The sequence below is a fragment of the Rhinatrema bivittatum genome, chromosome 5, assembly GCF_901001135.1.
Source record: "Rhinatrema bivittatum chromosome 5, aRhiBiv1.1, whole genome shotgun sequence".
Taxonomy (NCBI): domain Eukaryota; kingdom Metazoa; phylum Chordata; class Amphibia; order Gymnophiona; family Rhinatrematidae; genus Rhinatrema; species Rhinatrema bivittatum.
This window is the reverse complement of record NC_042619.1, coordinates 18,794,637-18,816,495: the sequence shown is the minus strand read 5'-3', so window position 1 is coordinate 18,816,495 and position 21,859 is coordinate 18,794,637. Positions and strand designations below refer to the sequence as shown.

General features: G+C 45.5%; 1 protein-coding gene across 2 annotated transcripts in view; it reads right to left on the bottom strand.

Annotated features, from left to right (window-relative positions):
* The window catches only part of POLD3 (DNA polymerase delta 3, accessory subunit), a 128,385-nt gene that overhangs the window by 38,699 nt on the left and 67,827 nt on the right, over positions 1-21,859 (bottom strand). For both annotated transcript variants that reach the window (XM_029602080.1, XM_029602079.1), the window contains 2 exons: positions 18,306-18,471; positions 10,967-11,079 (listed from right to left, as the gene is read on the bottom strand). In XM_029602080.1, the coding sequence (XP_029457940.1) occupies positions 10,967-11,079; positions 18,306-18,471 (279 nt within the window). The remainder of the gene's footprint in view (positions 1-10,966; positions 11,080-18,305; positions 18,472-21,859) is intronic.

Below are 21,859 nucleotides of genomic sequence, written 5' to 3'. Positions count from 1 at the left end.
ACAGTGGCCAATCCAGGCCACAAGAACCTGGCAAGTACCCAAAAACTAAGTCTATTCCATGTTACCATTGCTAATGGTAGGCTACGCCCTCCGAAGTCTGTTCTGACTCCATCTGCTGGACGGGGGACATAACCCCACCATCTGGACTGATCCTGATACGTACAGGGAAATGACTGCTTCATGGAGCAATTGGTTCAGGAACCAACAAGAGAGGGAGTTATAGCCTGGTATTGCCGTATCCCAGTCATGATATTCCGTAAACCATGTTTCCGTGACAGCAACAATGTCCAAGTCCGCCTCCACCATTAGGGCTTGCAGCTCTGGGATTTTATTACCCAAACTACGAGCATTTGTGCTCATAGCTTTCCAGCTTTCTTTGCTCAGGTTACTGCTGTTCCTGGACTCCTTTTGTGACCTATTTAGTTGAAGTTTGTTATCCACTTTTCTCTTTGCATTTGTGCAAGGGAAGATATTAATGCCTCTGATGACAGAATCATCCATCACTGTGAGCTTTTTCGTTTGGTTTCTGATTTGGAATTTCTGTATGCATTGGGTTTTTTCTCTCTTTTCCGATAACATTTCAATCTTTTTCTCAAGGACTTCTTCAGAATTTAATACAGAGAAGGCATTTTGTACTTGCTGCACTTGATACAGTGTGTGTCTACGGAACACAGGTCTTATTCTACCAGAGCCCACTGAAATACTTTTAAAGTTCCTTAATGGCCTGTGTGAGTGGTGGGATAGAGTTGTGGGTTGCACAGCTTTCAATAATGGGTGTCTGTGGGTTACAGGTCTTATCCTACCTGAGCCCACGGTAAATCTCTTTTTTCTTGAGTTTTGGTTATTCAGTGGTAAGTGGAAATTATTTCCTGAATAATGTACCGTGGCTGAGACTCTCTTTATTGAAGCTAATTCAGCTTTAAAGTCATCCAGCTCCTTTTCCAAGGTAGAGAGTTTTGAACAAAAGGGGCAAGCCTTAAGTTTCCATATGATTACCCTCAATATAAAGGCTCCACAGCAGTTGCATTGAATAGTACTCATTTAGGTAAGTTATTTGATTGGTGCACCTAAGGAATAATCAATTTACTAATTTATCTGGTTGCCTATTATGAAGTTAGGATGACTACATTAGAAATACAAACCTAGGGGTGGGTGGGCAGAGGGGTAGGGTGGGAGGGGTAGGGTGGGAGGGAGAGCCCACTGTATGATTCTCATGGCCAGGCGGGCCATCGGTGTGACCTGAACTGAGGATGCCATGTGTCCTAGAAGGATGAGAAAACGATGAGCAGTCGTCGAGCGTTGAGACTGCAGCTGATGCGCCAGAGACACAAGAGTGAGGGCTCGTTGTCGAGGCAGGAAAGCCTTTGCCTGTAAGGTGTCCAAGTCTGCCCCAATGAACAATAAGGTTTGAGATGGGACTAAGGAGGATTTTTCGTAGTGAAAGTAGAGTGTTTAAGGTGACATATAGGGATGACAGAGCGGATTGCTGAGTCGAAGCCCTGATTAACCAGTCGTCCAGATAGGGGTAGACGTGAACACCTTGAGTCCTGAGGAAGGCGGTAACCACGACAAGGCATTTTGTAAAGACTCGTGGTGCAGATGCTAGGCCGAATGGAAGCACTCGGTATTGATGGTGCTTGGGGCCTACGAGAACCCTCAGGAATTTGCGATGAGATGGAGTTATCGCAATATGAGTGTATGCATCCTGGAGGTCGAGAGAGCAGAGCCAGTCTCCTCTTTGAAGAAGAGGAAGCAGGGAGCCTAAGGTTACCATCTTGAACTTTTCTCTCTGAAGATACTTGTTGAGGGCTTGTAGGTCCAAAATTGGACGGACACCTCCCGATCTTTTGGGGATTAGAAAGTACCGGGAATAGAATCCAGGCCTTGCTGAGGCAATGGTACTGGTTCTATTGCTCTGGACTGGAGTAGGAGGGAGGCCTCCTGCTCCAGGAGCAATGAATGGTCGGATGTTTTCCACGTCATTAGAGGTGGGGAATCTGGAGGAATGGAGAGAAAATTGAGATGATAGCCTTGAGCAATTATTGCTAGGACCCAGTGGTCCGAGGTGATTGATTGCCATATGTTATTGAAATGGCACAAGCGGCCTCCCACTGGGACATTTGGTAATGGAATCTGGCTGCTGCTCTCTATGCAAGAGTCAAAAACCAGAAGCAGGGCCCGGTTGGGGGCTGTCTGTGGCTTTTGCTTTCGGGTTTGACGAGACTGTGATCTGAGGAATGGTCTCGCAGACCAGCATCTGGCTGCTAGCGGGTAGGACTTCTTTGGTCCATAAAAAGACTTTTTAGGGTCCTTCTGGAAAGGCTGTTTAGAAGGATAATCCGAAGGAAACAGAGAGAGCTGTCTGAGAGTCTCATGATGGTCCTTTAGTTCAGCCACTATCTTTTGAATCTGCTCGCCAAAGAGATTGTCTCCTATGCAGGGGAGGTCGGGCAAACATTCTTGCACTTCCGGACTAAGGTCTAAAGACTTGAGCCAAGCCCATCGTCTTGCTGAAATAGCGGCTGCAGACACTCTGTTTGCAGTGTCAAAGATATCGAAACATGATCTAATCTCATGTTTACCTGCCTCAAAACCCTTATTAAGTAGGGTGTGGAAATTTTCTGGAAGTGACTGAGGCATGGAGGTTGTCAAGTCTTGTAGTTGCTTAAAAATGACCCTATTATATTGGGTCATATATAGTTGGTAAGCAGCAATTCAGAGGATCAGCATTGATCCTTGAAAGACTCGGCGACCAATAGTATCCAAAACTTCTGTTCCTTGCCAGGGGGAAAAGAGGTATGAGTTTTCGACCTTTTTGCTTTCTTTTGTGCAGATTCAACCACCACAGACTGGTGATCCAACTGAGGCTTTTGAAAGCCTGGAGCTGACTGTACCAAATAGGTAGAGTCAGTTTTCCTGTGGACTGGTGCAATGGAGCCAGGATGTTCCCAGTTCTTTTTGAGAAGGTCAAGAAGAACTTGATAGATGGGGATGGAGGTGATTTACTTGGGCGCTTCCAGGAATTGAAGCAACTCCATCATTTGATGTCTGTCGTCCTGTTCCATCAGTAACTGGAAAGGGACCAATTCAGACATGTCCTTCACAAAATTTATGAAAGAAAGGTCCTCTGGAGAAGAACACTTTCTACTTTCAATGGGTGAAGGTGGTGAAGGCAAATCATCGGTGTCTGGTGAAGAATCATCAGTCCAGGTATCATAAGGATCAGCACCTGTCGCTCTAGGAACTGTAGGAGGACAGGGTAGTTGGATACCTGAAGGTCCCGGTTTAGGCTCCGAAGGCATCGGAGGAATAATCGGAGGCACCGATGAACTTACTGAAGGCCCTGGCGCAGGCATTGATGGCATCGGTGGATGGCTTGATGGCACCGATGGAAGTATTGGTATCGATCTCGATGGCTGAGGCAGAACTCCCGAAGGAGGGATGCGGAACGGTGTTTTCTCCTCCCAATGAAAAAGTCAGCGGGGAGGGGCACCGGAGCCATCGGTGACCCGGGGTCAACCGGTGGAAAAGCGGCAATACGCGCTTCCATCCTCGATAGCAGCGGTGCTAATGCTGCTGGAATCAGGTCGGTGCTCGGTTCCACTATCGGTACCGATATCGGTGCCGGGGGAACCTAGAGTCGATGCATCGCCTTGTCGATGGCCTCCTGAACCATCCGGTCCAATTCTTCTCGGAGACCTGGAGCAAGCAGCCCCGGCTCCGGAATAGAAGGAGGAGGCAGAGGCATAGCTGGAGGGACCACCGTTAGAGGCGGAGTCGCGGCTCCCGACGCCCTGTCGAGTGAGGATTGCCTCGGTGCCTTTTCTGGACGGGGTTTCTTCGGCAACGGCTTGGACGATGGCGAGGTCGATGGTTTTGATGCCTCGATAGTCCGAGACTTTCGGTGCCAATGGCGATGTTTCTCCTTACGATCCCCTTGGTCCTGAGGGGGAGAAGAGGGTGTCGAAGGCCGGGAAGTGATCGACCACCGGTGGTAGATGCTGACACGACGTTGATGGTGCCGGTTCAGATGACGTCGATGCAATGGATGGAGTCGGGGTTTGAGCACAGAAGAGAAGTCCCATCTTCTCCATTCTGGCCTTGCGACCTTTTGGTGTCATTAGGGCACATTTGGTGCAGGTCAAGACATTGTGCTTTCGTCCAAGACACATTACACAGACTTTATGCGGGTCTGTAATGGACATGGTACGAGTACAGTCCGGACACCAACAGAACCCAGACGCCATGGCCATAGAAAAATTGAGCCACGGTACGGTCGATGGCCAAACTCGTCGGTAATCGACGGAAAACGGGTAAAAACTTACCGGAGTACCACAGACTGAAAAAAGTTAACGGAGGAATCCTTGTAGAGCTCCTTAACCGCGTGGCTACTGCTGCGCGGAAAAAAGAAGACTGAAGAGGGTCCCCTGCTGGCTGCAGGGTTAGTGCCATGCTGGGCATGCCCAGTAAGGGCCAGTCAAAGTTCTAGAAACTTTGACAAAAGTGTTCTGTGATTGGGTTCCATCCTGTGATGTCATCCATATGTGAGGACTACCATCCTGCTTGTCCTGTGAGAAAAGCTACCGCCGAGGGATTGTCAAACAGCACCCGCACTGATCGACCAAGAAACAAAGGTAGAAACTCCCGTAGAGCCAACCGCACTGCCCTGGTCTCCAAGTGATTGATCGACCAGGATAACTCTTGACTGTTCCAGAGACCTTGAGTGGATTGGTGCTGACAAACAGCACCCCAACCAGAAATACTGGCATCCGTAGTAAGCACTATCCAAACAGGAACCTTCGTGCAGTAAATTGGAGGCCAGTAGCCCCACCACAACAGACTGATTCTCTCGAGCTGCACCCTCAAGAGACAGCGGAAGAAAAAACTCCTCCGAGCACAATCCCAGCATGCCAAATGAGCCCCTGCAAAGGTCTCAAATGCACAAACGCCCACGGGACCAGTTCTAGGGTAGAGGCCACTGAACCCAGAACCTGCAAATAATCCCACACCCTAGGAACCAGCAAGATACTTGAGGGACTGAGAAGGGACCAAGTGACTTTTTGCCAGGCTTAATCCAACCGAATGATTCAAGCAACTGGACCACTTTCTGCACTGACTGACAACAGAGAGCCTTGGACCTTGCCCTGATCAGCCAGTCGTCTAGATAAGGATGCACCAAAATACCTTTCTGATGCAACATGGCCACCACCAGTACCATCACCTTGGTGAAAGTGCAATGTGCCGTGGCCAAGCCGAAAGGAAGAGCCTGAAACTGAAAATGATGACCGAGAACCATGAACTGCAAAAATCTCTGATGCTCCCTGCGAATGGGGATATGCAGATAAACCTGTTAGATCCAACGACACCAGAAACTCACCCACACGAACCGCTACAATAACGGATCTTAGGGTCTCCATGTGAAACCGCAGGACCCTGAGAGCCACATTCACCTTCTGAAAATCGAGACTTGGCCGGAAAGTGCCCTCTTTCTTTGGGACGACAAAGTAAATGGAATACCTTCCTGTCCGTTGCTCACCCAGAGATATGGGAACCACCGCCCCTAACTGCAGTAGTTGGTGTAGAGTTTCTCGCACCATGAACTGCTTGCTTACCGACCCGCATGGGGAAACCAGGAACAAATCTCGAACAGGCTTTGCAAACTAACGTGTAACCGTCCCTTATCACCACGAGTACCCACTGATCCTGCATGATCTTGGTCCACTCCCTGTAAAACCGCATGAACCGGCCTCCTATAGAAGGAACAATGGAGTGGAACAGCCTCATCTCATTGGGATGATTTAACTCCCACTGCCCCGACTGGCAGCGGTATCCAGGAAGGGTCTTCTGCCCCCAAGAAAGGACTAACCCCGGGACTGTCCCCAAGCCGAGGACTGCTTTTGCGGCCCTGAAAAACCTCTGGCTGGACAAGACCTCCTGATATCTCGAAAACAAGACCTCACCTGAAAGAACCGTTCCCCCTTAAGCTTGTCCTCAGGCAACCTATGCACCTTATTCTCTCCTAAACTCTTTATCAACCGCTCTAAATCCTCACAAAATAAGAGTTTACCCTTAAAAGGTATGGTCCCCAGTTGAGACTTGGAGGACACATCTGCTGACCAATTACGCAACCACAGCAACGTCTGGGCAGAAATAGCAGTCACCATAACCAGCAAAGATGTTCTCTCTAAGTCATATAAGGCATCCGCCCCATATGCCCCTGCCGCCTCTATACGCTCTGCCCTATTGGTATCATTCCCCGAGCTTGCCTGAGGATCCTGAAACTGCTGAACCCAGCGCAAACAGGCCATTTGCATAAAGCTTGTACAAATAGCAGCCCAAAGACCTAATGCTGACACTTCAAAGATCCTCTTCAAAAGGACCTCTAACTTACGATCCTGAAGATCTTTATTGCTGCGGATCCTGCAACTGGAATAGTACTTTTCTTAGTAACTGCAGAGACCGCCGCGTCCACCTTAAGGAAAGCTAAGAGCTTCAACGTCTGCTCAGGCAAAGGATAGGGCTTCAATGTAGCCCTCCCCCACCTTCAAACTGGCCTCAGGAGCATCCCACTCACGTTCCACAGCTTCCTCACTGACTTGTGATAAGGAAAAGTGCTTGGCGGACCCCTTAAAACCTCAAGAACTGGATCAGTGCCCTCCAGATCCGAATCTTCCTGCGGCACCTTAAGACCCAGTTTCTGAAGCACCTGTGGAATCAGCGGGCCTAACTCCTCCTTATGGAACAGAGGTACCGGGGTCCGCAGGCAAATCCTGCCCAAGAGGGATCCCTGCCCCTACCAGGGAATCGTCGGAATCATCCAAATCCTCCCCCTTTGGATCATCCAGAAAGCATCCGGCCGAGCCCTCAGGCACCTCCCCCCGACTGATCACCACGATCGCGAGTGGGAAGACACGTCTGCTTACTGGCCAAAAGGCCTTATGCAGTAAAAACACAAAATCAACTGAAAACAGCTGAGGCTGTGCAGAGCCAGCAGGACTGGGCTCCTCAGCCCCCACAGAGACAAACTGATCCCCCTCGGGGCCGACATGGAGGGGCTTCCCCTCCCCCCTTCACGCAAGCACAGGAAGGGCCAAAAAAGAATTCAAAATGGCCGCTGTTCCCGTGCTGAGGGGAAAAGGATCATCTCCTTGTCGCGCAGGTAGTCGGGCCTCCAAACGGGGAGGGGAAGATAACCACGGGTGTTTTGTGGTTATCTTCGCACACCTCCTCTGCCATGGTGCACAAGGAACACAGACCATGCCTGTTTACACGGCCGTGCACCAAGCCGCGTGCAAGGCAGGCCGACCCGCACCCCATCGCTAACCACGGTCCTGAAACAAAAAAAAACTTCTACTAACACTAATCTGTGCTGAGAAGGAGATTCGCCACACACTTTTTTTTTCCAATTATTAAACTTTATGAAGCAAGCAATCCTGGAAAAAATAAAAGCCAGGGAAGCCAACAGCTTCGAAAGGGGAATTGGTCTCCGACCCTGCAGCCACAAAGCAGCTTTGTGAAGGGGAGGGATCTGGACCACCAGATTTACACCCCACAGGTGCCCGGATAGAGCTTACTAAAGGATCACCAACCCCCTGCTTGTCCACCTCAGACAGACAGGGAAGGACCTACCAGGATCCAAAAGCCCCCAGGAGGAAGGCTCAAAAGAACAAAAAATCTCAAAGACTACTTCAGAGCTGCAGATTTTGCACCATCCACTGTCTGCTGGAGACTGAGGAGCTGCACAAGAGGTTAAGTGACAGCATCAGCAAAACTTTCTCTGTCTCCATCTGCTGGCAGAAGGCAAAACCCAGGAGTCTGGACTGATCTGGGTATGTATAGGGAATTGGGATCTGGAAAAACTTCTGCACAGAGACTGAAGGGAGTGGGTACAGCCTTTGCAGGAGGTTAACCCCCCTCAATTCAGACTCTGGGGACTCCCATACTGGAGTATCCTACAGCTTGGTCTCCTCAGCTAGAAACAAGAAACCACCTGATCAATCAGGTAACCCACTGAAACAGGCGGATCACGGAATCATCCTCAGGACCAGGGGAATCACCCCTTCCCTCCATGGACATCGAATTATCGGCATCTTCAGGCTCCTCAACCATCCTGCTGTCCTCTCGTGAGGGCCCCAGCATCTCAAAAGCCGAATGCACCCTCTTAGCCGGCACCTGAGGAGACCCAGTGAAATTACTCCAGACTTCACAGGAAACCCTCAGCACCCTGCCTCCCCCCGTTTTGGAGAAGGCACCGAAGGCCTGGTAGAGGAAAAAAAAATTCTCCCCTGGGACCAAACAGAGGCATTTTTCATTGGTGACTCCCCTGGGGCACCCCCCCCCAGGAACCAGTATGGGAGGAGAATTGAATTCCCCTCCGGACCCTGTCCTCTGGCTATTATCCAGGCCCGAGCGCACGGGCGAATCCAAAATGGCCACAGATTCTGGTACCCTCAAGGTGGACTGTATGTCAGGGCCTTCCTGAGTCTGCACACCAAAAATTCCAGCAGGTGACAAAGGAGAAACCACCCCTTCCACCAAGCCCTTGCACTACCTCTCTTCCGACTGTGCACAGGCCAGTCATATGGGCCATTTTTCTGCTGCAGTCTGGAGCACCGCAGGCCTCACAGAGGCCAAAAGCATGGCACGGCTTCTCCATCGCATCATGCGGCTCTAATGGCAGCAGTGCGCACAAAGAGGGGGAGGGGGAGGGGTGGGGGTGAGCCCGGGTCCCCCCCCGGCAGCTGAAACGCTTACCCCCCGTGGCTGTACTATCTCTCCTGCCGACAGCTTGTGCACACTGGCAGACTGCTGCTGACCACCATCAGCTTCTTTTTGTTTTTAAATCAACAGGACGTAGCAGGTGGGGGGGAGGGGAGGAGGAGATACAAGCCTAAGCCCAAAAATGAAAGGGACAAGAGGAGCAGGGAGAAAACTTCCTTTTTTCTTAAAATCTGTTGCTCCCGGTCCAAGCTCAATCCAACACCCCAAGAAAGGGCTTGGAGCTAGTCAATGGGTTCGCACTGCGGATGGGAAACACCAGTAGCCTGGCCCTGGAGTCTGATCACAAATCCATCGTCGAGCTGCTGCACCAATCCAGTCCTACCATCTGCAAAAAATACTCTATTCCTACTGCTAGCATCACCTCCTAAGTAGTGGCTGTGACGGAGGATAAATCAATGTTGTCTACCTCCATCTGTTGGTAGGAGGAATTAGCCCACTTGTCATGGATGGACTGGTGTAGCAGGATGCGATGGACAACTACAACTACTATACACACTTCTATAGCACTACTGAATGTACAGAGCACCGTATATTTAATAATAATAAAAAAAAAAAAAAAGACAGTCCCTTCTTGGTAGAGCTTACAATCTAATCCAGGGCTTCCCAAACCTGTCCCGGGGAATTCACAACCATTTGGGTTTTCAGGAAATCCACAATGAATGTGCGCGAGTTAAATTTGCATTTACTGAGTCTCCATGATTTGCACATTTATCTCATGCATATTCATTGTGGATACCCTGAAAACCCGACTGGCTGTGGGGTTCCCAGGACAGGTTTGGGAAGCTCTGATTAATCAAAACAAACATACAGGGCAAAAGATGGGAATTTCATTTATTAAGCAAATGGTTACAAATTAATGAGGCCATAAATGGGACAATATGGAGTTAAGGTTTAAAAGCAGCTTCAAAAAGGTGGGTTTTTAGATGGGATTTAAATAAGACAAAAGACAGAGCAACATGCAACAGCTCAGGAAGTCTATTCTAAGCATCCAGGTAGAAAGCAAGGAGTCAGGAATTAGTGGTAGAGAAGGGCATAGATAGGAGTGACTTGTCTTGAAGTAGTAGACATTCAGCTAATGTGCATATTTTATGCCACATGTAAGAGTGCACATGTACTTTTATCTGCACGAAAAAACATCATTCAAACACAATGTAGGCAGATACTTTCTATTTCAAAACCATCTGGGTTTTGAGAATTTACCCTTATGTGTTTGTGTACATTCCCTCCTCTGAGCTACCCCAAATTATAACTTCAAGTGTTGATGGAAACATCTCTTATTGCATGATAGTGTTAACCATGTGCAGATTCAGCATAAGGACCACAGTACATCATCATATTATAAAGCACCTCCGAATATTTATAATAAAATGTATTTACCTTTTTTTACATATCAAAAAGGTGATATGGATGAATGTTGCTCCTCCCTAACTTGCAGCCAAGCCGCACATTTTACTTTCAGAAATTAGCGCCTACCCAAAGGTAGGCGTTAATTTCTGCCGGCACCGGGAAAGTGCACAGAAAAGCAGTAAAATGGCGATATTAAGTCCGAGGTCCCAAAAGTAAAAAAAATTTTTAAATTAAAAAAAAAATAAAAATTTAAAATCAGCCCGCAGCTCGAAAACCAGACGCTCAATTTTACTGGCGTCCAGTTTCTGAACCCGTGGCTGTCAGCGGGTTTGAGAACCAATGCCAGCAAAATTGAGCATCGGCTGTCAAACTCACTGACAGTCGTCGCTCCTGTCAAAAAAGAGGAGCTAGGGACCCGCTAAGTGTCCCTAGCGCCTCTTTTTACCGCAGGCCCTCATTTAAATACTGAATCGCACGCACAGGAGAGTGGCCTGTGCGCTCGCCCGCTCCTTTTACTGGATCGGCCTGTTGGTACAATGGAATAGTCAGCCAATCTGTTGCATTGTAGAGAATTTCAGTCCTCTTCTTGGCTGAGAAACCGAAGTCTCCTCAAAGGATGAACCACCTTATGGGTTGCTCATGCGAGCAGTGGTTGTCCCTGCAGCTACTCTTGCACTCCTACCCCCGTCCTTGGCATCATCTCTACAAGATGACTATTCCCTGAGGTTCCAGCACTCAGCCCACTTCTGGTCTGCTTGCTCTCAATTCACGGGAGGGCAGGTTATGCAGAAATAGAAGAGATTACAACCACACTATGGAAAGCTAAATTTCCTCTTACCTTCCTCCTCACTGCTATCACCCAGAGGCTGTTTGATCCTCCTCCTCTTCCTGGTTAGACTTTCCACCTCTTTCTCATCATCACCATCTGACACTTCACCTCGCTTCAGCTTACTGTCACAGGAAAAGAGAGAGAGAGAGATAGAGAGATAACAGCTCCTTGCATATTTCTAAGAATGCAAAGTTCCTTTACAATGCATGTTTTCAAATGCAGATGAGGTACCGGGCATTTAAAAAAAGGATTTAGGGCACTGTTTCACAGCAAAAAAAAGCAAGCCTGGAGCTGGTCTTGCCAATGGTTAATCTGCATCCCCATACAGGAGACGACCCTTGCATTGGAACGTCTACTTTTTAGCAAGGAGTTGATCTGAAAGTGTGTATAAAGGTGAAATTTAAACTTATCTCTTAATTTCCTTTCCTTTAGTCATGACAAACCAGTCCAAACAAATGAGTTATGCCTCCCTGTCAAAAGATGGGAAACAGAGAAGAAAAAGCTCAATGTTGACTTTACTCCCCCTAAAGAGGTTTGGTGCTGCCTTCAGCTATTTAGATTCCCATACCAAAACTAAGGCAACCAAATCCCGATGCAGCCGGAATAAGATAATCCTTATAATCCTTACTTTATTTATTTATTTATTTAAAATTTTTATATACCGACATTCATCCAGGATATCATATCGGTTCACATTGTAACGTAAACTGGCGCTAGGCATGGCGCTTTACATTGAACGATTAAAACATGCGAACAAGGTATTAAAAGGGGGTGGGAGATAACATGGGAAAGTTTGCATTAAATTATATTATAGCAACGTTTGCAAATATATACATATGTACAATGGAAAAAGACTAAGAAGTGCAGGCAGGCTAGTGAGGGAGAAAGGGGAGGAGGAGAGAGGAGAGCTGAGAAGGAGGGAGGAGGAGAGAGGAGAGCTGAGAAGGAGGGAGGAGCGGGGAAAGAGGTAGGAGGGGGAAAGAGGGAGGGGAGAGAGGGAGAGAGGGACAGTGAGGGAGAGAGGGACAGTGAGGGAGAGAGGGACAGTGAGTGAGAAGGGGGAGGAGGAGAGAGGAGAGCTGAGAAGGAGGGAGGAGCGGGGAAAGAGGTAGGAGGGGGAAAGAGGGAGGGGAGAGAGGGAGAGAGGGACAGTGAAGGGGAAAGTAGAGGGGAGAGTGGAAGGTGGATATAATGGATAGGAAGAGTGAAAAATTAGGTGTATGCTTTAGCAAAGAGCCAGGTCTTAAGCTTCCGCTTGAAAGATTTGAGGCATTCCTCTTGCCGTAAGTCAACTGGCATTGTATTCCAGAGGGTCGGCCCGGCTATAGATAATGCACGGGCTCTCGTGGAAGTAAGTTTGTAGAGTTTAGGAGAAGGGATAGGCATGGTTGCAAGGTGTGCATGTCTGGTAGGCTTAATAGACTGGTGTAAATGGAAGGAATCGTTAAACCAATTCATTTCAGGGTTGTATAAGGCCTTATGGATTAGAGAGAGCGCCTTATATTGTATGCGGGAAGCTATTGGAAGCCAATGTAAATCTTTTAGAACAGGGGTAATATGGTCATGTTTACGTAAGTTGGTCAATATCCGGGCTGTGGTGTTCTGCAGGATTTGAATGGGATGGATGGCATTGTTGGGTAGGCCGAGAAGTAGGGAATTGCAGTAGTCAGTCTTGGCGAAGATTGTAGTTTGAAGCACTGTACGGAAATCGGGGGGATGTAGTAGGGGTTTGAGTTTTTTTAGTGTGTGGAGTTTAAAGAAGCCGTCTTTGAGTATGTTATTGATGAATTTCTTAAGTGTGACATGACCATCAAGGATGATTCCCAGATCACGGACTTGTTGGGCAAATTGGAACTGCGTAATAGGGGGGAGGATTGGTTGGTTTTGGGGTGAGATGAGCATGATTTCAGTTTTCGTGGTATTAAGGGCTAGGTGGATGGAAGATAGGAGATTGTTAATGGAGAGGAGGGTTTCATTCCAGAAATCCATGGTTTTCGATAGAGAGTCGGTGATGGGTATGAGCAGCTGAACATCATCAGCGTATATGTAATGAGGGAGATTTAGACTGGAAAGGAAGTAACAGAGAGGTAGGATGTATATATTGAATAGGGTAGAGGATAGGGAAGAACCCTGAGGGACACCTCGGTTGAGGGAGATGGCCTTGGATACGTGATTTCCTAATTGAATTTTGTAATCTCTGTTGCTGAGGTAGGAATTGAACCAGTTGTGGGCAACGCCTGTAATGCCAATTTCAGTCAACCGCTGTAGGAGAATAGGATGGCTGACGGTGTCAAAAGCAGAGGATATGTCAAGGAAGGCAAGAATGTATGATTGCCCTTTCTCAAATCCTTTGATAATGTGGTCTGTCAGGGAAAGTAAAAGAGTCTCAGTACTCAGTACTATGCTTGAGTACTCAGTACTCAAGCAGTTCTGCATCCGCTGCCAGTCTAGTTGCTATTTACCTTATCTATCCTTTGCTTTCCGGCTACCTCAGCCTCCCAAGTTCTACCCTCCTTGTTTAATGTAACTTTGCTTCTCATAAAATGGTTTGTTTAAAGTTGTTTACCCCCTTGTTCTGTGTAAACCGATGTGATATGATACTTTTCATGAATGTCGGTATAGAAAAGAGCTAAATAAACAAATAAATAAATAAATACCAAGGTCACGATTAGATCAATTACCTTCAGCATGGGCAAAAACATACTCGCTGTATATTTTTTAACTTGTCATACTGAGAGCCCTTGATTGCCACGGCTTCCCTGATTGGTTTCTGGCTTGGTCTGGCAGGACTAAAGGAAAGGAATTAACAGGTAAGTTTAAATTTCACCTTCTATATATTCCATGCCAGACCAGCGCAGACTATTGGGATATTCTCAAGCTCCAATCAAACTGGGCAGGAGGAAGCCACAATAGCTCTCAGGACTCCTGCATCCAAAGGGTAGCCTTTCCCGATCTGCACACCTACATTGAGGTGCTAGGATGCAATAGGGACAAGGCTGCTACCCTGCCTTCATCCTCTAGAAAGACAGGTTCTGAATCGGCCTATGAGGAGTTCTGCATCCTTACTGAGTGGGCTTGATGGCCCTCTGGGACCGGCAAACTCTTGCAGGAGCAGGCCAAAGCAGTCATCAAATTGATGCCTCCTGAAAATCAATGCCTTAGAAACTACAGCGCTTTAATAGGACACCTCAAAGACTATTCAAGAAGGAATTGGAAACGTACAAGCATCTCAAAGATGACTTATAACAGACCAGGATGTCTATCCCCATCCTGGTCTACACATTGTCCAACTTTCTCACTGTCATAATTGAGAAAAGCCCACTTCTGATAGAAGTGAAACACTCCCTGCAGAAGAGAGAAAGTATTAGGTGCAGAGATACCCTTTTCTTTAAAATTATCAAAGGCCACCAAGAACGCTGACTTCAACAATAAGACTCAAAGAGACATTTCTCTATGAGACTTGAGAGGAAAGAAGGCTTGACGTCTTCAAAACTAAGCTCAGTTCCAAGACAAGGACCTCCCACAGCAGAGGACTTGCGTTACTGACTCTCCAGACAAAAGTATTCCATCCGAGAGTAGTAAGAGAGCTTCTGTGAATTAAACCAGTCAGTCTCTGCCCTCTGCAAGATATATGGGTTATGCCTTCATCCCAATATTCTCTGGCGGAAGGGCAAGAATGAAGGAATGGATCCCATAATGGGAAATACTGACTCCTCTGTAAACTGATATCACAGATGCTCCAAGCTCCAAGTCAGGACCACTATGTGATCCTCTTTCATATCACAAAAAGTTGTAACATATAATGAGAAATTACTACTTACTGATAATTTCCTTTTCCTTAATCCAGACAGATGGATTCAGGACCAGGGATTATGCACCTCTACCAGCAGATGGAGACAGAGCAAACTGACATCACAGTAGATATACTCCTGCAGTGATATCAGCCTGCCAGTATTCTCTTCAAAAGCCGAGGCCAGACTAGCAAAAACTTAATTAATAACAGATAACTATTTCAGTATTCAACCAACAGGAAACACTGAACTAGGACAAAGAATGTATGCACACTAATCTAGGGACTGGATTAACACTTACCAGTAACCCCTGGAACATGTAGCCATGCAGGAGAAGCATAACACAGGCATTTGGCAGCCAAGGGCGGGAAGCTGAATCAATCTGTCTGGATTAAGGAAAAGGAAATTTTCAGGTAAGTAATAATTTCTCATTTCCTAGCACCTAGACAGATGGATTCAGAACCAATGGGATGTATCCAAGCTGCTCCGGTATAGGGTGGGAGGCTGCACATGCAAAGGCTGCATTCTCCTGGGCCTGCACATCCAGACGATAATACCTGGAAAAGGTAGGTAAGGAGGATCATGTCGCAGCTCAGCAAATGTCAACGGGCAACAACAATCTAACCACCCCCCCATGACACTGCCTGAGCCCTAGTGGAATAAGCCCTAACCTGAGTAGGCAACGGCTTTTCAGCAGTCACATATGCAGCCGTGACTACCTCCTTAATCCAGCGAGCTATTGAAGCCCACGAAGCTAGCTCACCGTTTACCTCCACCATGAAGGACAAAAAGTCGACCTGTCTTTCAGAAAGGTTTAGAAACCTCCAGATACCTCACAATACGTCTTTTTACATCCAAGGAACACAACAGGTAATATTCCTCCGCATCTCTTTCCCTATCCAGAGATGGTAGGGAAATGGACTGATTCAAGTGAAAATCTGAGACCACTTTAGGCGAAAAGGAAGGAACAGTATCACCTGTATTAGCCCTGGAGTCACCCGAAGGAACAGCTCCCGGCAAGACAAGGCCTGCAGCTCAGAAACAGAACATACAGGAACCAGAAAGCAAAATTGCTTACCTTGTAATAGGTGTTATCCCAGGACAGCAGGATGTAGTCCTCACATATGGGTGACATCACTGAAAGAGCCCTATCACAGAAAACTTTCTGTCAAAGTTTCTAGAAACTTCTTGACTGGCACACCGAGCCTTCTGAGCATACCCAGCATGCCATGATATTCTCAGCCACAGGGGTCTCCCTTCAATCTCGTATGTAGCAATAAGCTTTAGCAAAAAATAAAATAATAAAGGGTAAAATACCCAACTCCGCGGGGTGGTGGGTAAGTTTCGTGAAGACTACATCCTGCTGACCTGGGATAACACCTATTACAAGGTAAGCAATTCTGCTTTATCCCAGGACAAGCAGGATGCTAGTCCTCACATATGGGTGATTAGCAAGCTATAAGCCGAGTCATTTTGTAGTGAAGCAACATTGAAGTATTGTTGGTAAAAATGAGGCAGCCAAAAATCACAGCGGGTTGGATGTAGAAGGAGTTGGGATTATACAGGAAACAAGTTCTTTAAGACAGATTGTCCGTAGGCTGAATCTTGTCGTCCTTCTTTGTCCAAACAGTAATGAGCTGCAAAGGTGTGAAGAGAATTCCATGTTGCCGCTTTACATACGTCAAGAATTGGCACTGAACGATAGTGTACTACTGAGGTTGACATTGCGTGATTGATGGCAATGTCCAATGGCTGTAACTTGCAAGCCTGGGATGACCACAATATGAGCCCCGGCGTTCTTTATTTAACATCATCTTCACAGATTCTAGTTTGTGGGCTGCCACTGAGTCAAAGATAAGTAACAAATTCTGAGCGAAAAATCCACAAGATTGAGCACGGAAGCACTTGTCAACCCACTCTTTCATAACATCCTCATTCATCCATCCTTTTTTGTTGACAGTCACAACCACACCTCGAGGAAATTTTTTGCACGCATTATTGTGGGTTTGAAAATTACCAGTGGTTTCAATTTCCTCCCATTGGCAGCACAGGCTAGAATGATGAAGCTGGTCCGTTCATGGCCTGTTACAATCGAAATGGTCTTGCTGCCTCGTTCAGCAACTGTTCTAATTGCTGCAGTGTAGAATGGCATAGGGACTTCGTCCATGTTAAGAATGCATCCCGGTAAAAGATTACTTTTTAGCCGCTCACCTCTGACGAAATCACGGAAGTTAACCATTTTCTCTTCCCAATCTTTTGGTAGCTTTTGGCCAACAGTAGTTCTCACCCTAATTGACAAATTATTTCTACGCATAAATTTGTGAATCCAATTAACTCCTCTGGTAAAATCGGGAATTTTCTTCTCGATGGCAAGCTCTTTGGCCTTCTGTTTGATGCTGATAGTTGAAATTACACTGCAACTTTCTCTTTGTGATAGTATCCACTGTTTCAAATTCATTACAAGATGTGGCCACTTAGCAGACTTATCACCACAAGCTCATTTGCTCGGGTTGAGTTTATTCAAGGTTTCTTCTTGGCAGCACCATTCACGGACTGACTTCTCAGCAACAGAAATACATATCCAGCCTCTCTGTTTCCATGTTCTTTTGCATAGTCGATCACCGATAACTTAAAATCAGCTGTGACTTTCATTTCCGCATAATTGCTGGATTTATAAAGCCCATTCCTCATCGACTGGGCAGGGATGGCGCCAGTTCATTAGAAGCAATCAGAATTAATCAAAGGAAATGAGACGTCACATGGTGTGTGAGCAGATTACTGTACTCCTCGAAAGCACATGTAATCTAACGCTGGCAGGCGGCAATTTTCATACTGTACCTGCAAACATGTGTGGGGTTGTACATAGGTACGGGGTATATACAAACTTACATACGTAGACCCCCATTTTTTGCGGGTTATACATGGGTGCGGGTTATTCTTGGGTACGGGGTATATATGTGAAAATACGATAACACACTGGTCTGGTCTGATCTGGTATGAAGTATCCGCATGAAGCAGCACTCATAAACCCAATGGACAGTCCTGAGCCAGTACTAATGATATTACAATTTAACACAGCTCAACTTTTAATCACCTGCAAGAACTGATCTTGCTCATTAAAAAAAAAAAGAAATCCAAGAGTAACAATAGAAAACATCTGTTTTAGAAAGTAAAATAAAAATAAAAAAAGAGAAAAATGAGACAGAACTGCCCCATCCCAAGAACATAAGAGCTTCAGCCTCTGCTTCATCTCTCTCCTTACTCAGTGTGTCCCCTCTTCTCAATACATCAGTGATAGAGCAAAGGACAGTGACACGAGAGAGCATTTTGTTATACACTGCAGTTACCAATGAAGAACCAGGTAACCACAATTGTCATCTTCACAGCAATATGTGCTGAGATGAGTGCTTCTTACTATGCAAGGCTATTGCATAGTGTGCCTGAGTAGTACTACTACTAGTCTCAGCATGCTTTCACTACACGCTTATGATAAACATTCTTATACAGTTAAGAGATACCTGCCATGGGTCAGGTTTTCTCCTCTATGACTGCCTCACCCTTTTTTGTCCTTTTGCTGTACTCTTGCAGGCTCTTGTTTCTTGGCAGGTTTCTCAGGAACCTCTCTGGAAGACAGCTTCACTTCAGCCATCAAAGCTGAAGGAGGAGCTGCTGGTTTTACTTCCTTTACCACCTGTTCTGCCTCTGAGATAGCTTTAAGTTTATCTGTGAATAGAACACAAAGTCAGTGAAATGCCAACTTGCCCCTATTTTACTAATGCATTTTTTGAATCTTCTAAAGGGCTTTTCAGGACATGTGAAACACACAGATTTTACTTCATTATTCTGCACTCTGTGACTCTGAAAGACCTCAGGCTTACAATCACTGACTTGTCTAAATGCAGCAGGGAGATGAAGCATGATATAAACACATTTGCTCATTTAAAATGTGCTTAGCATAGGATTGAGGGGACATTTCTAGCACTCCCTGGAACTTCCTTTTCAAAGCAACCCTAGCTTTTATGGACTGATACTCACGGCTCATCTCTCTAGCCAGCAATGAAGGATCTTTTCCCAGAAATCAGCTCATTGTGTTCAGTTAAACTAAAATACATAGTCTTAGCAATGGATATTATACTCACCATTCAGGCTAGAGACTTTCAGATTAATGCCCATCTGCACATAAATACAGCTAAACTAATAATTGATGGGCATCTGCTTGGATTCTCCCCTTTAAGTTTTATTTATTCTAATCATTAAACCAACTCAAGACAGATTATAATACATAAAACAACAATGCATTACATCCCTTCTAAATAATAAGAAATTAAAAAAAGTCATCCCATCCTTTACAACAGTCAATCCCATTGAATCCTATGCTAAAATTCAATCTATTTGCTGAGTTGTCTATAAAATGACCTAGAGAAGGTAGGGAACAGCATCTTTAAGAATTAGGACAGGGGTGGGAGTATATTTTGACCTGAGGGTCAATGGAAAAGAGGAGTTAGAGGATTATGTGTCTACCCCTCATCCCCCCCGCCCCAAGATCTGATGGAAGGGTGGGGGGGGGGGGAATGTAAGGCTCCCTGAGTCCTGCTCCCAGCCACTACTCAGAGCGGAGACAGGTGAAAAGCAAAATCCTAGCCCGCAATCTGCTGACCATTGATGGAGCGTTCTCCTCCTCCCCCAGCACATCATTATGAACAGCTCACCTCCTTCCCTGTCCTGGTAGCAGCAGCTTCTCCCAGTCCCCGGGGCTTTACACTACCCAGTGACAGTGTGCCTGCTGTCCTCTTCTGCAAACACCCATACTGGCACGCTTGATGTGGCTGGTTTATATGGATGAGATCCATATTCAGATAGTTTTTTCCAGCTAACTTTTTTTTTTTTTTTTTCCTGTTGTGATAAATGGCTTCAATTTATCTGATTGAAGTCATTAGCCAAATGAAAACTTAGTCAGATAAGCCTGAGATAGTCCAGGGGCATTTCTAGACAGGACTAACAACCAGATAATGCAGATATTCAGCGTTAGCCGGGTAAGTCTGGCCGTGCCCTGTAACAGTCCTAAAATGATCTGGATAAGCTTATTCAGATAACTTTGATTTATCTGGGTATATTGAGCAGCACAGCCACACTGATGAACATCTGGTTCAAGTTATCTGGATAACTTACCCAGATTACCCACAACTAAATAGTGACCTCACTCTCTAGAAATAAATGTATATACTGGGGAGAGAGGGGGGGAAGAGAGGAGAGAGAGAGAGAGAGGGAGAGAGGAGAGAGGAGAGAGAGTTTTGTTTTTTTTTTTTTGTTTGTTTTTAAGAACAAAAGATATGCCATACTGGGTCAGACCAAGGATCCATCAAGCCCAGCATCCTGTGTCCAACAGTGGCCAATCCAAGTCACAAGTACCTGGCAAGTACCCAAACATTAAATAAATCTCAAGCTATTATTGCTTATTAATTAATAGCAGTTTATGGATTTTTCCTCTAGGATCTTATCCAAACCTTTTTTAAACCCTGTAACACTAACTGCTGTAACCACATCGTCTGGCAATGAATTCCAGAACTTAATTATGCACTAAGTGAAAAACAATTTTCTTCAATTGGTTTTAAATGATCTACTTGCTAACTTCATGGAGTGCCCCCTTAGTCCTTCTATTATCTGAGAGAGTAAATAATCGATTTACATTAAACTTGCTCAAGTCCTTTCGTGAATTTAAAGACCTCTATCATATTCCCCCTCAGTCGCTTCTCCAAACTGAGCAGCCGTTCTATGCCTCTTATCATTTTGGTCACCCTTCTCTGCACTTTCTCCAGTGCTACTATATCATTTTTGAAAATCGGCGACCAGAATTGTACAAAGAATTCAAGATGCAGTCTCACCATGGAGCAATACAGAGGCATTATGACATCCATCGTTTCATTTGCCATTCCCTTCCTAATATTCTGTTTGCTTTTTTGATCACCACAGCACACTGAGGCAACGATTACAATGTGTTATCCACTATGACACTTAGATCTCTTTCCTGGGTGGTAGCTCCTAATATGGAACCTAACATCGTGTAACTACAGCAAGGGTTATTTTTCCCTATATGCATCACTTTGCACTTGTCCACATTATTTATTTATTTATTTATTTATTTAAAAACGTTTATATACCGCTTTTACAATTCAAAGAATTAATCAAAACGGTTTACAACCAAACATACACAATAAATAAACTAGACAAAATAAAACAAAATAAAAACAAATAAAAACTAACATAGCGCAGTATACATCCATGTCCAGCAATTTTCAAATAAATTAACAAAAGAAAATATTATGTCATGTGAATATGTATAAATTAAGAGGAAGCAGTTGGAATGAATGGAAGTTGTTTTATGAATTAGTGGTTAAGGTATAAGCTTTCTGAAATAGATAAGTTTTCAATAGTTTTTTGAACTGTTGTATTGATGAAGTAAGACGGAGGTAATCTGGAAGTGAATTCCATAAAACAGGACCTGCTACTGAGAATGCTCTTTTTCTGGTTAGTTCAAGTTTTGCCAATTTGACAGTTTGACATTAAATTTTATCTGCAATTTGGAAGCCCAATAATCTTCCAGGCTAGCAAGATCCTCTGCAATTTATTACAATCCGCTTGAGATTTAACTACTCTGCACAATTTTGTGTCATCCGCAAATATGATCACCTCACTTGTCGTACCCTTTTCCAGATCATTTATAAATATATTAAAAAGCACCGGTCCAAGTACAGATCCCTGAGGCACTCCACTGTTTATCTTTTTCCACTGTGGAAACTGACCATTTAATCCTACTCTGTTTCTTGTCTTTTAACCAGCTTGCAATCCACAAAAGGACATCGCCTCCTAAGCCATGACTTTTTAGTTTTCTTAGAAGCCTCTCATGCGGGACTTTGTTAAACGCCTTCTGAAAATCCAAATACACCACATCTACTGGTTCACCTTCAAAAACGTGAAGATTTGTGAGGCAAGACTTCCCCTGGGTAAATCCATGCTGGTTGTGTCCCAAAAAACCATGTCTATCTAAATGTTTTGTGACTTTATTCTTTAAAGCAGTTTCCATGATTTTTTTCCTGCACTGAAGTCAGGCTCA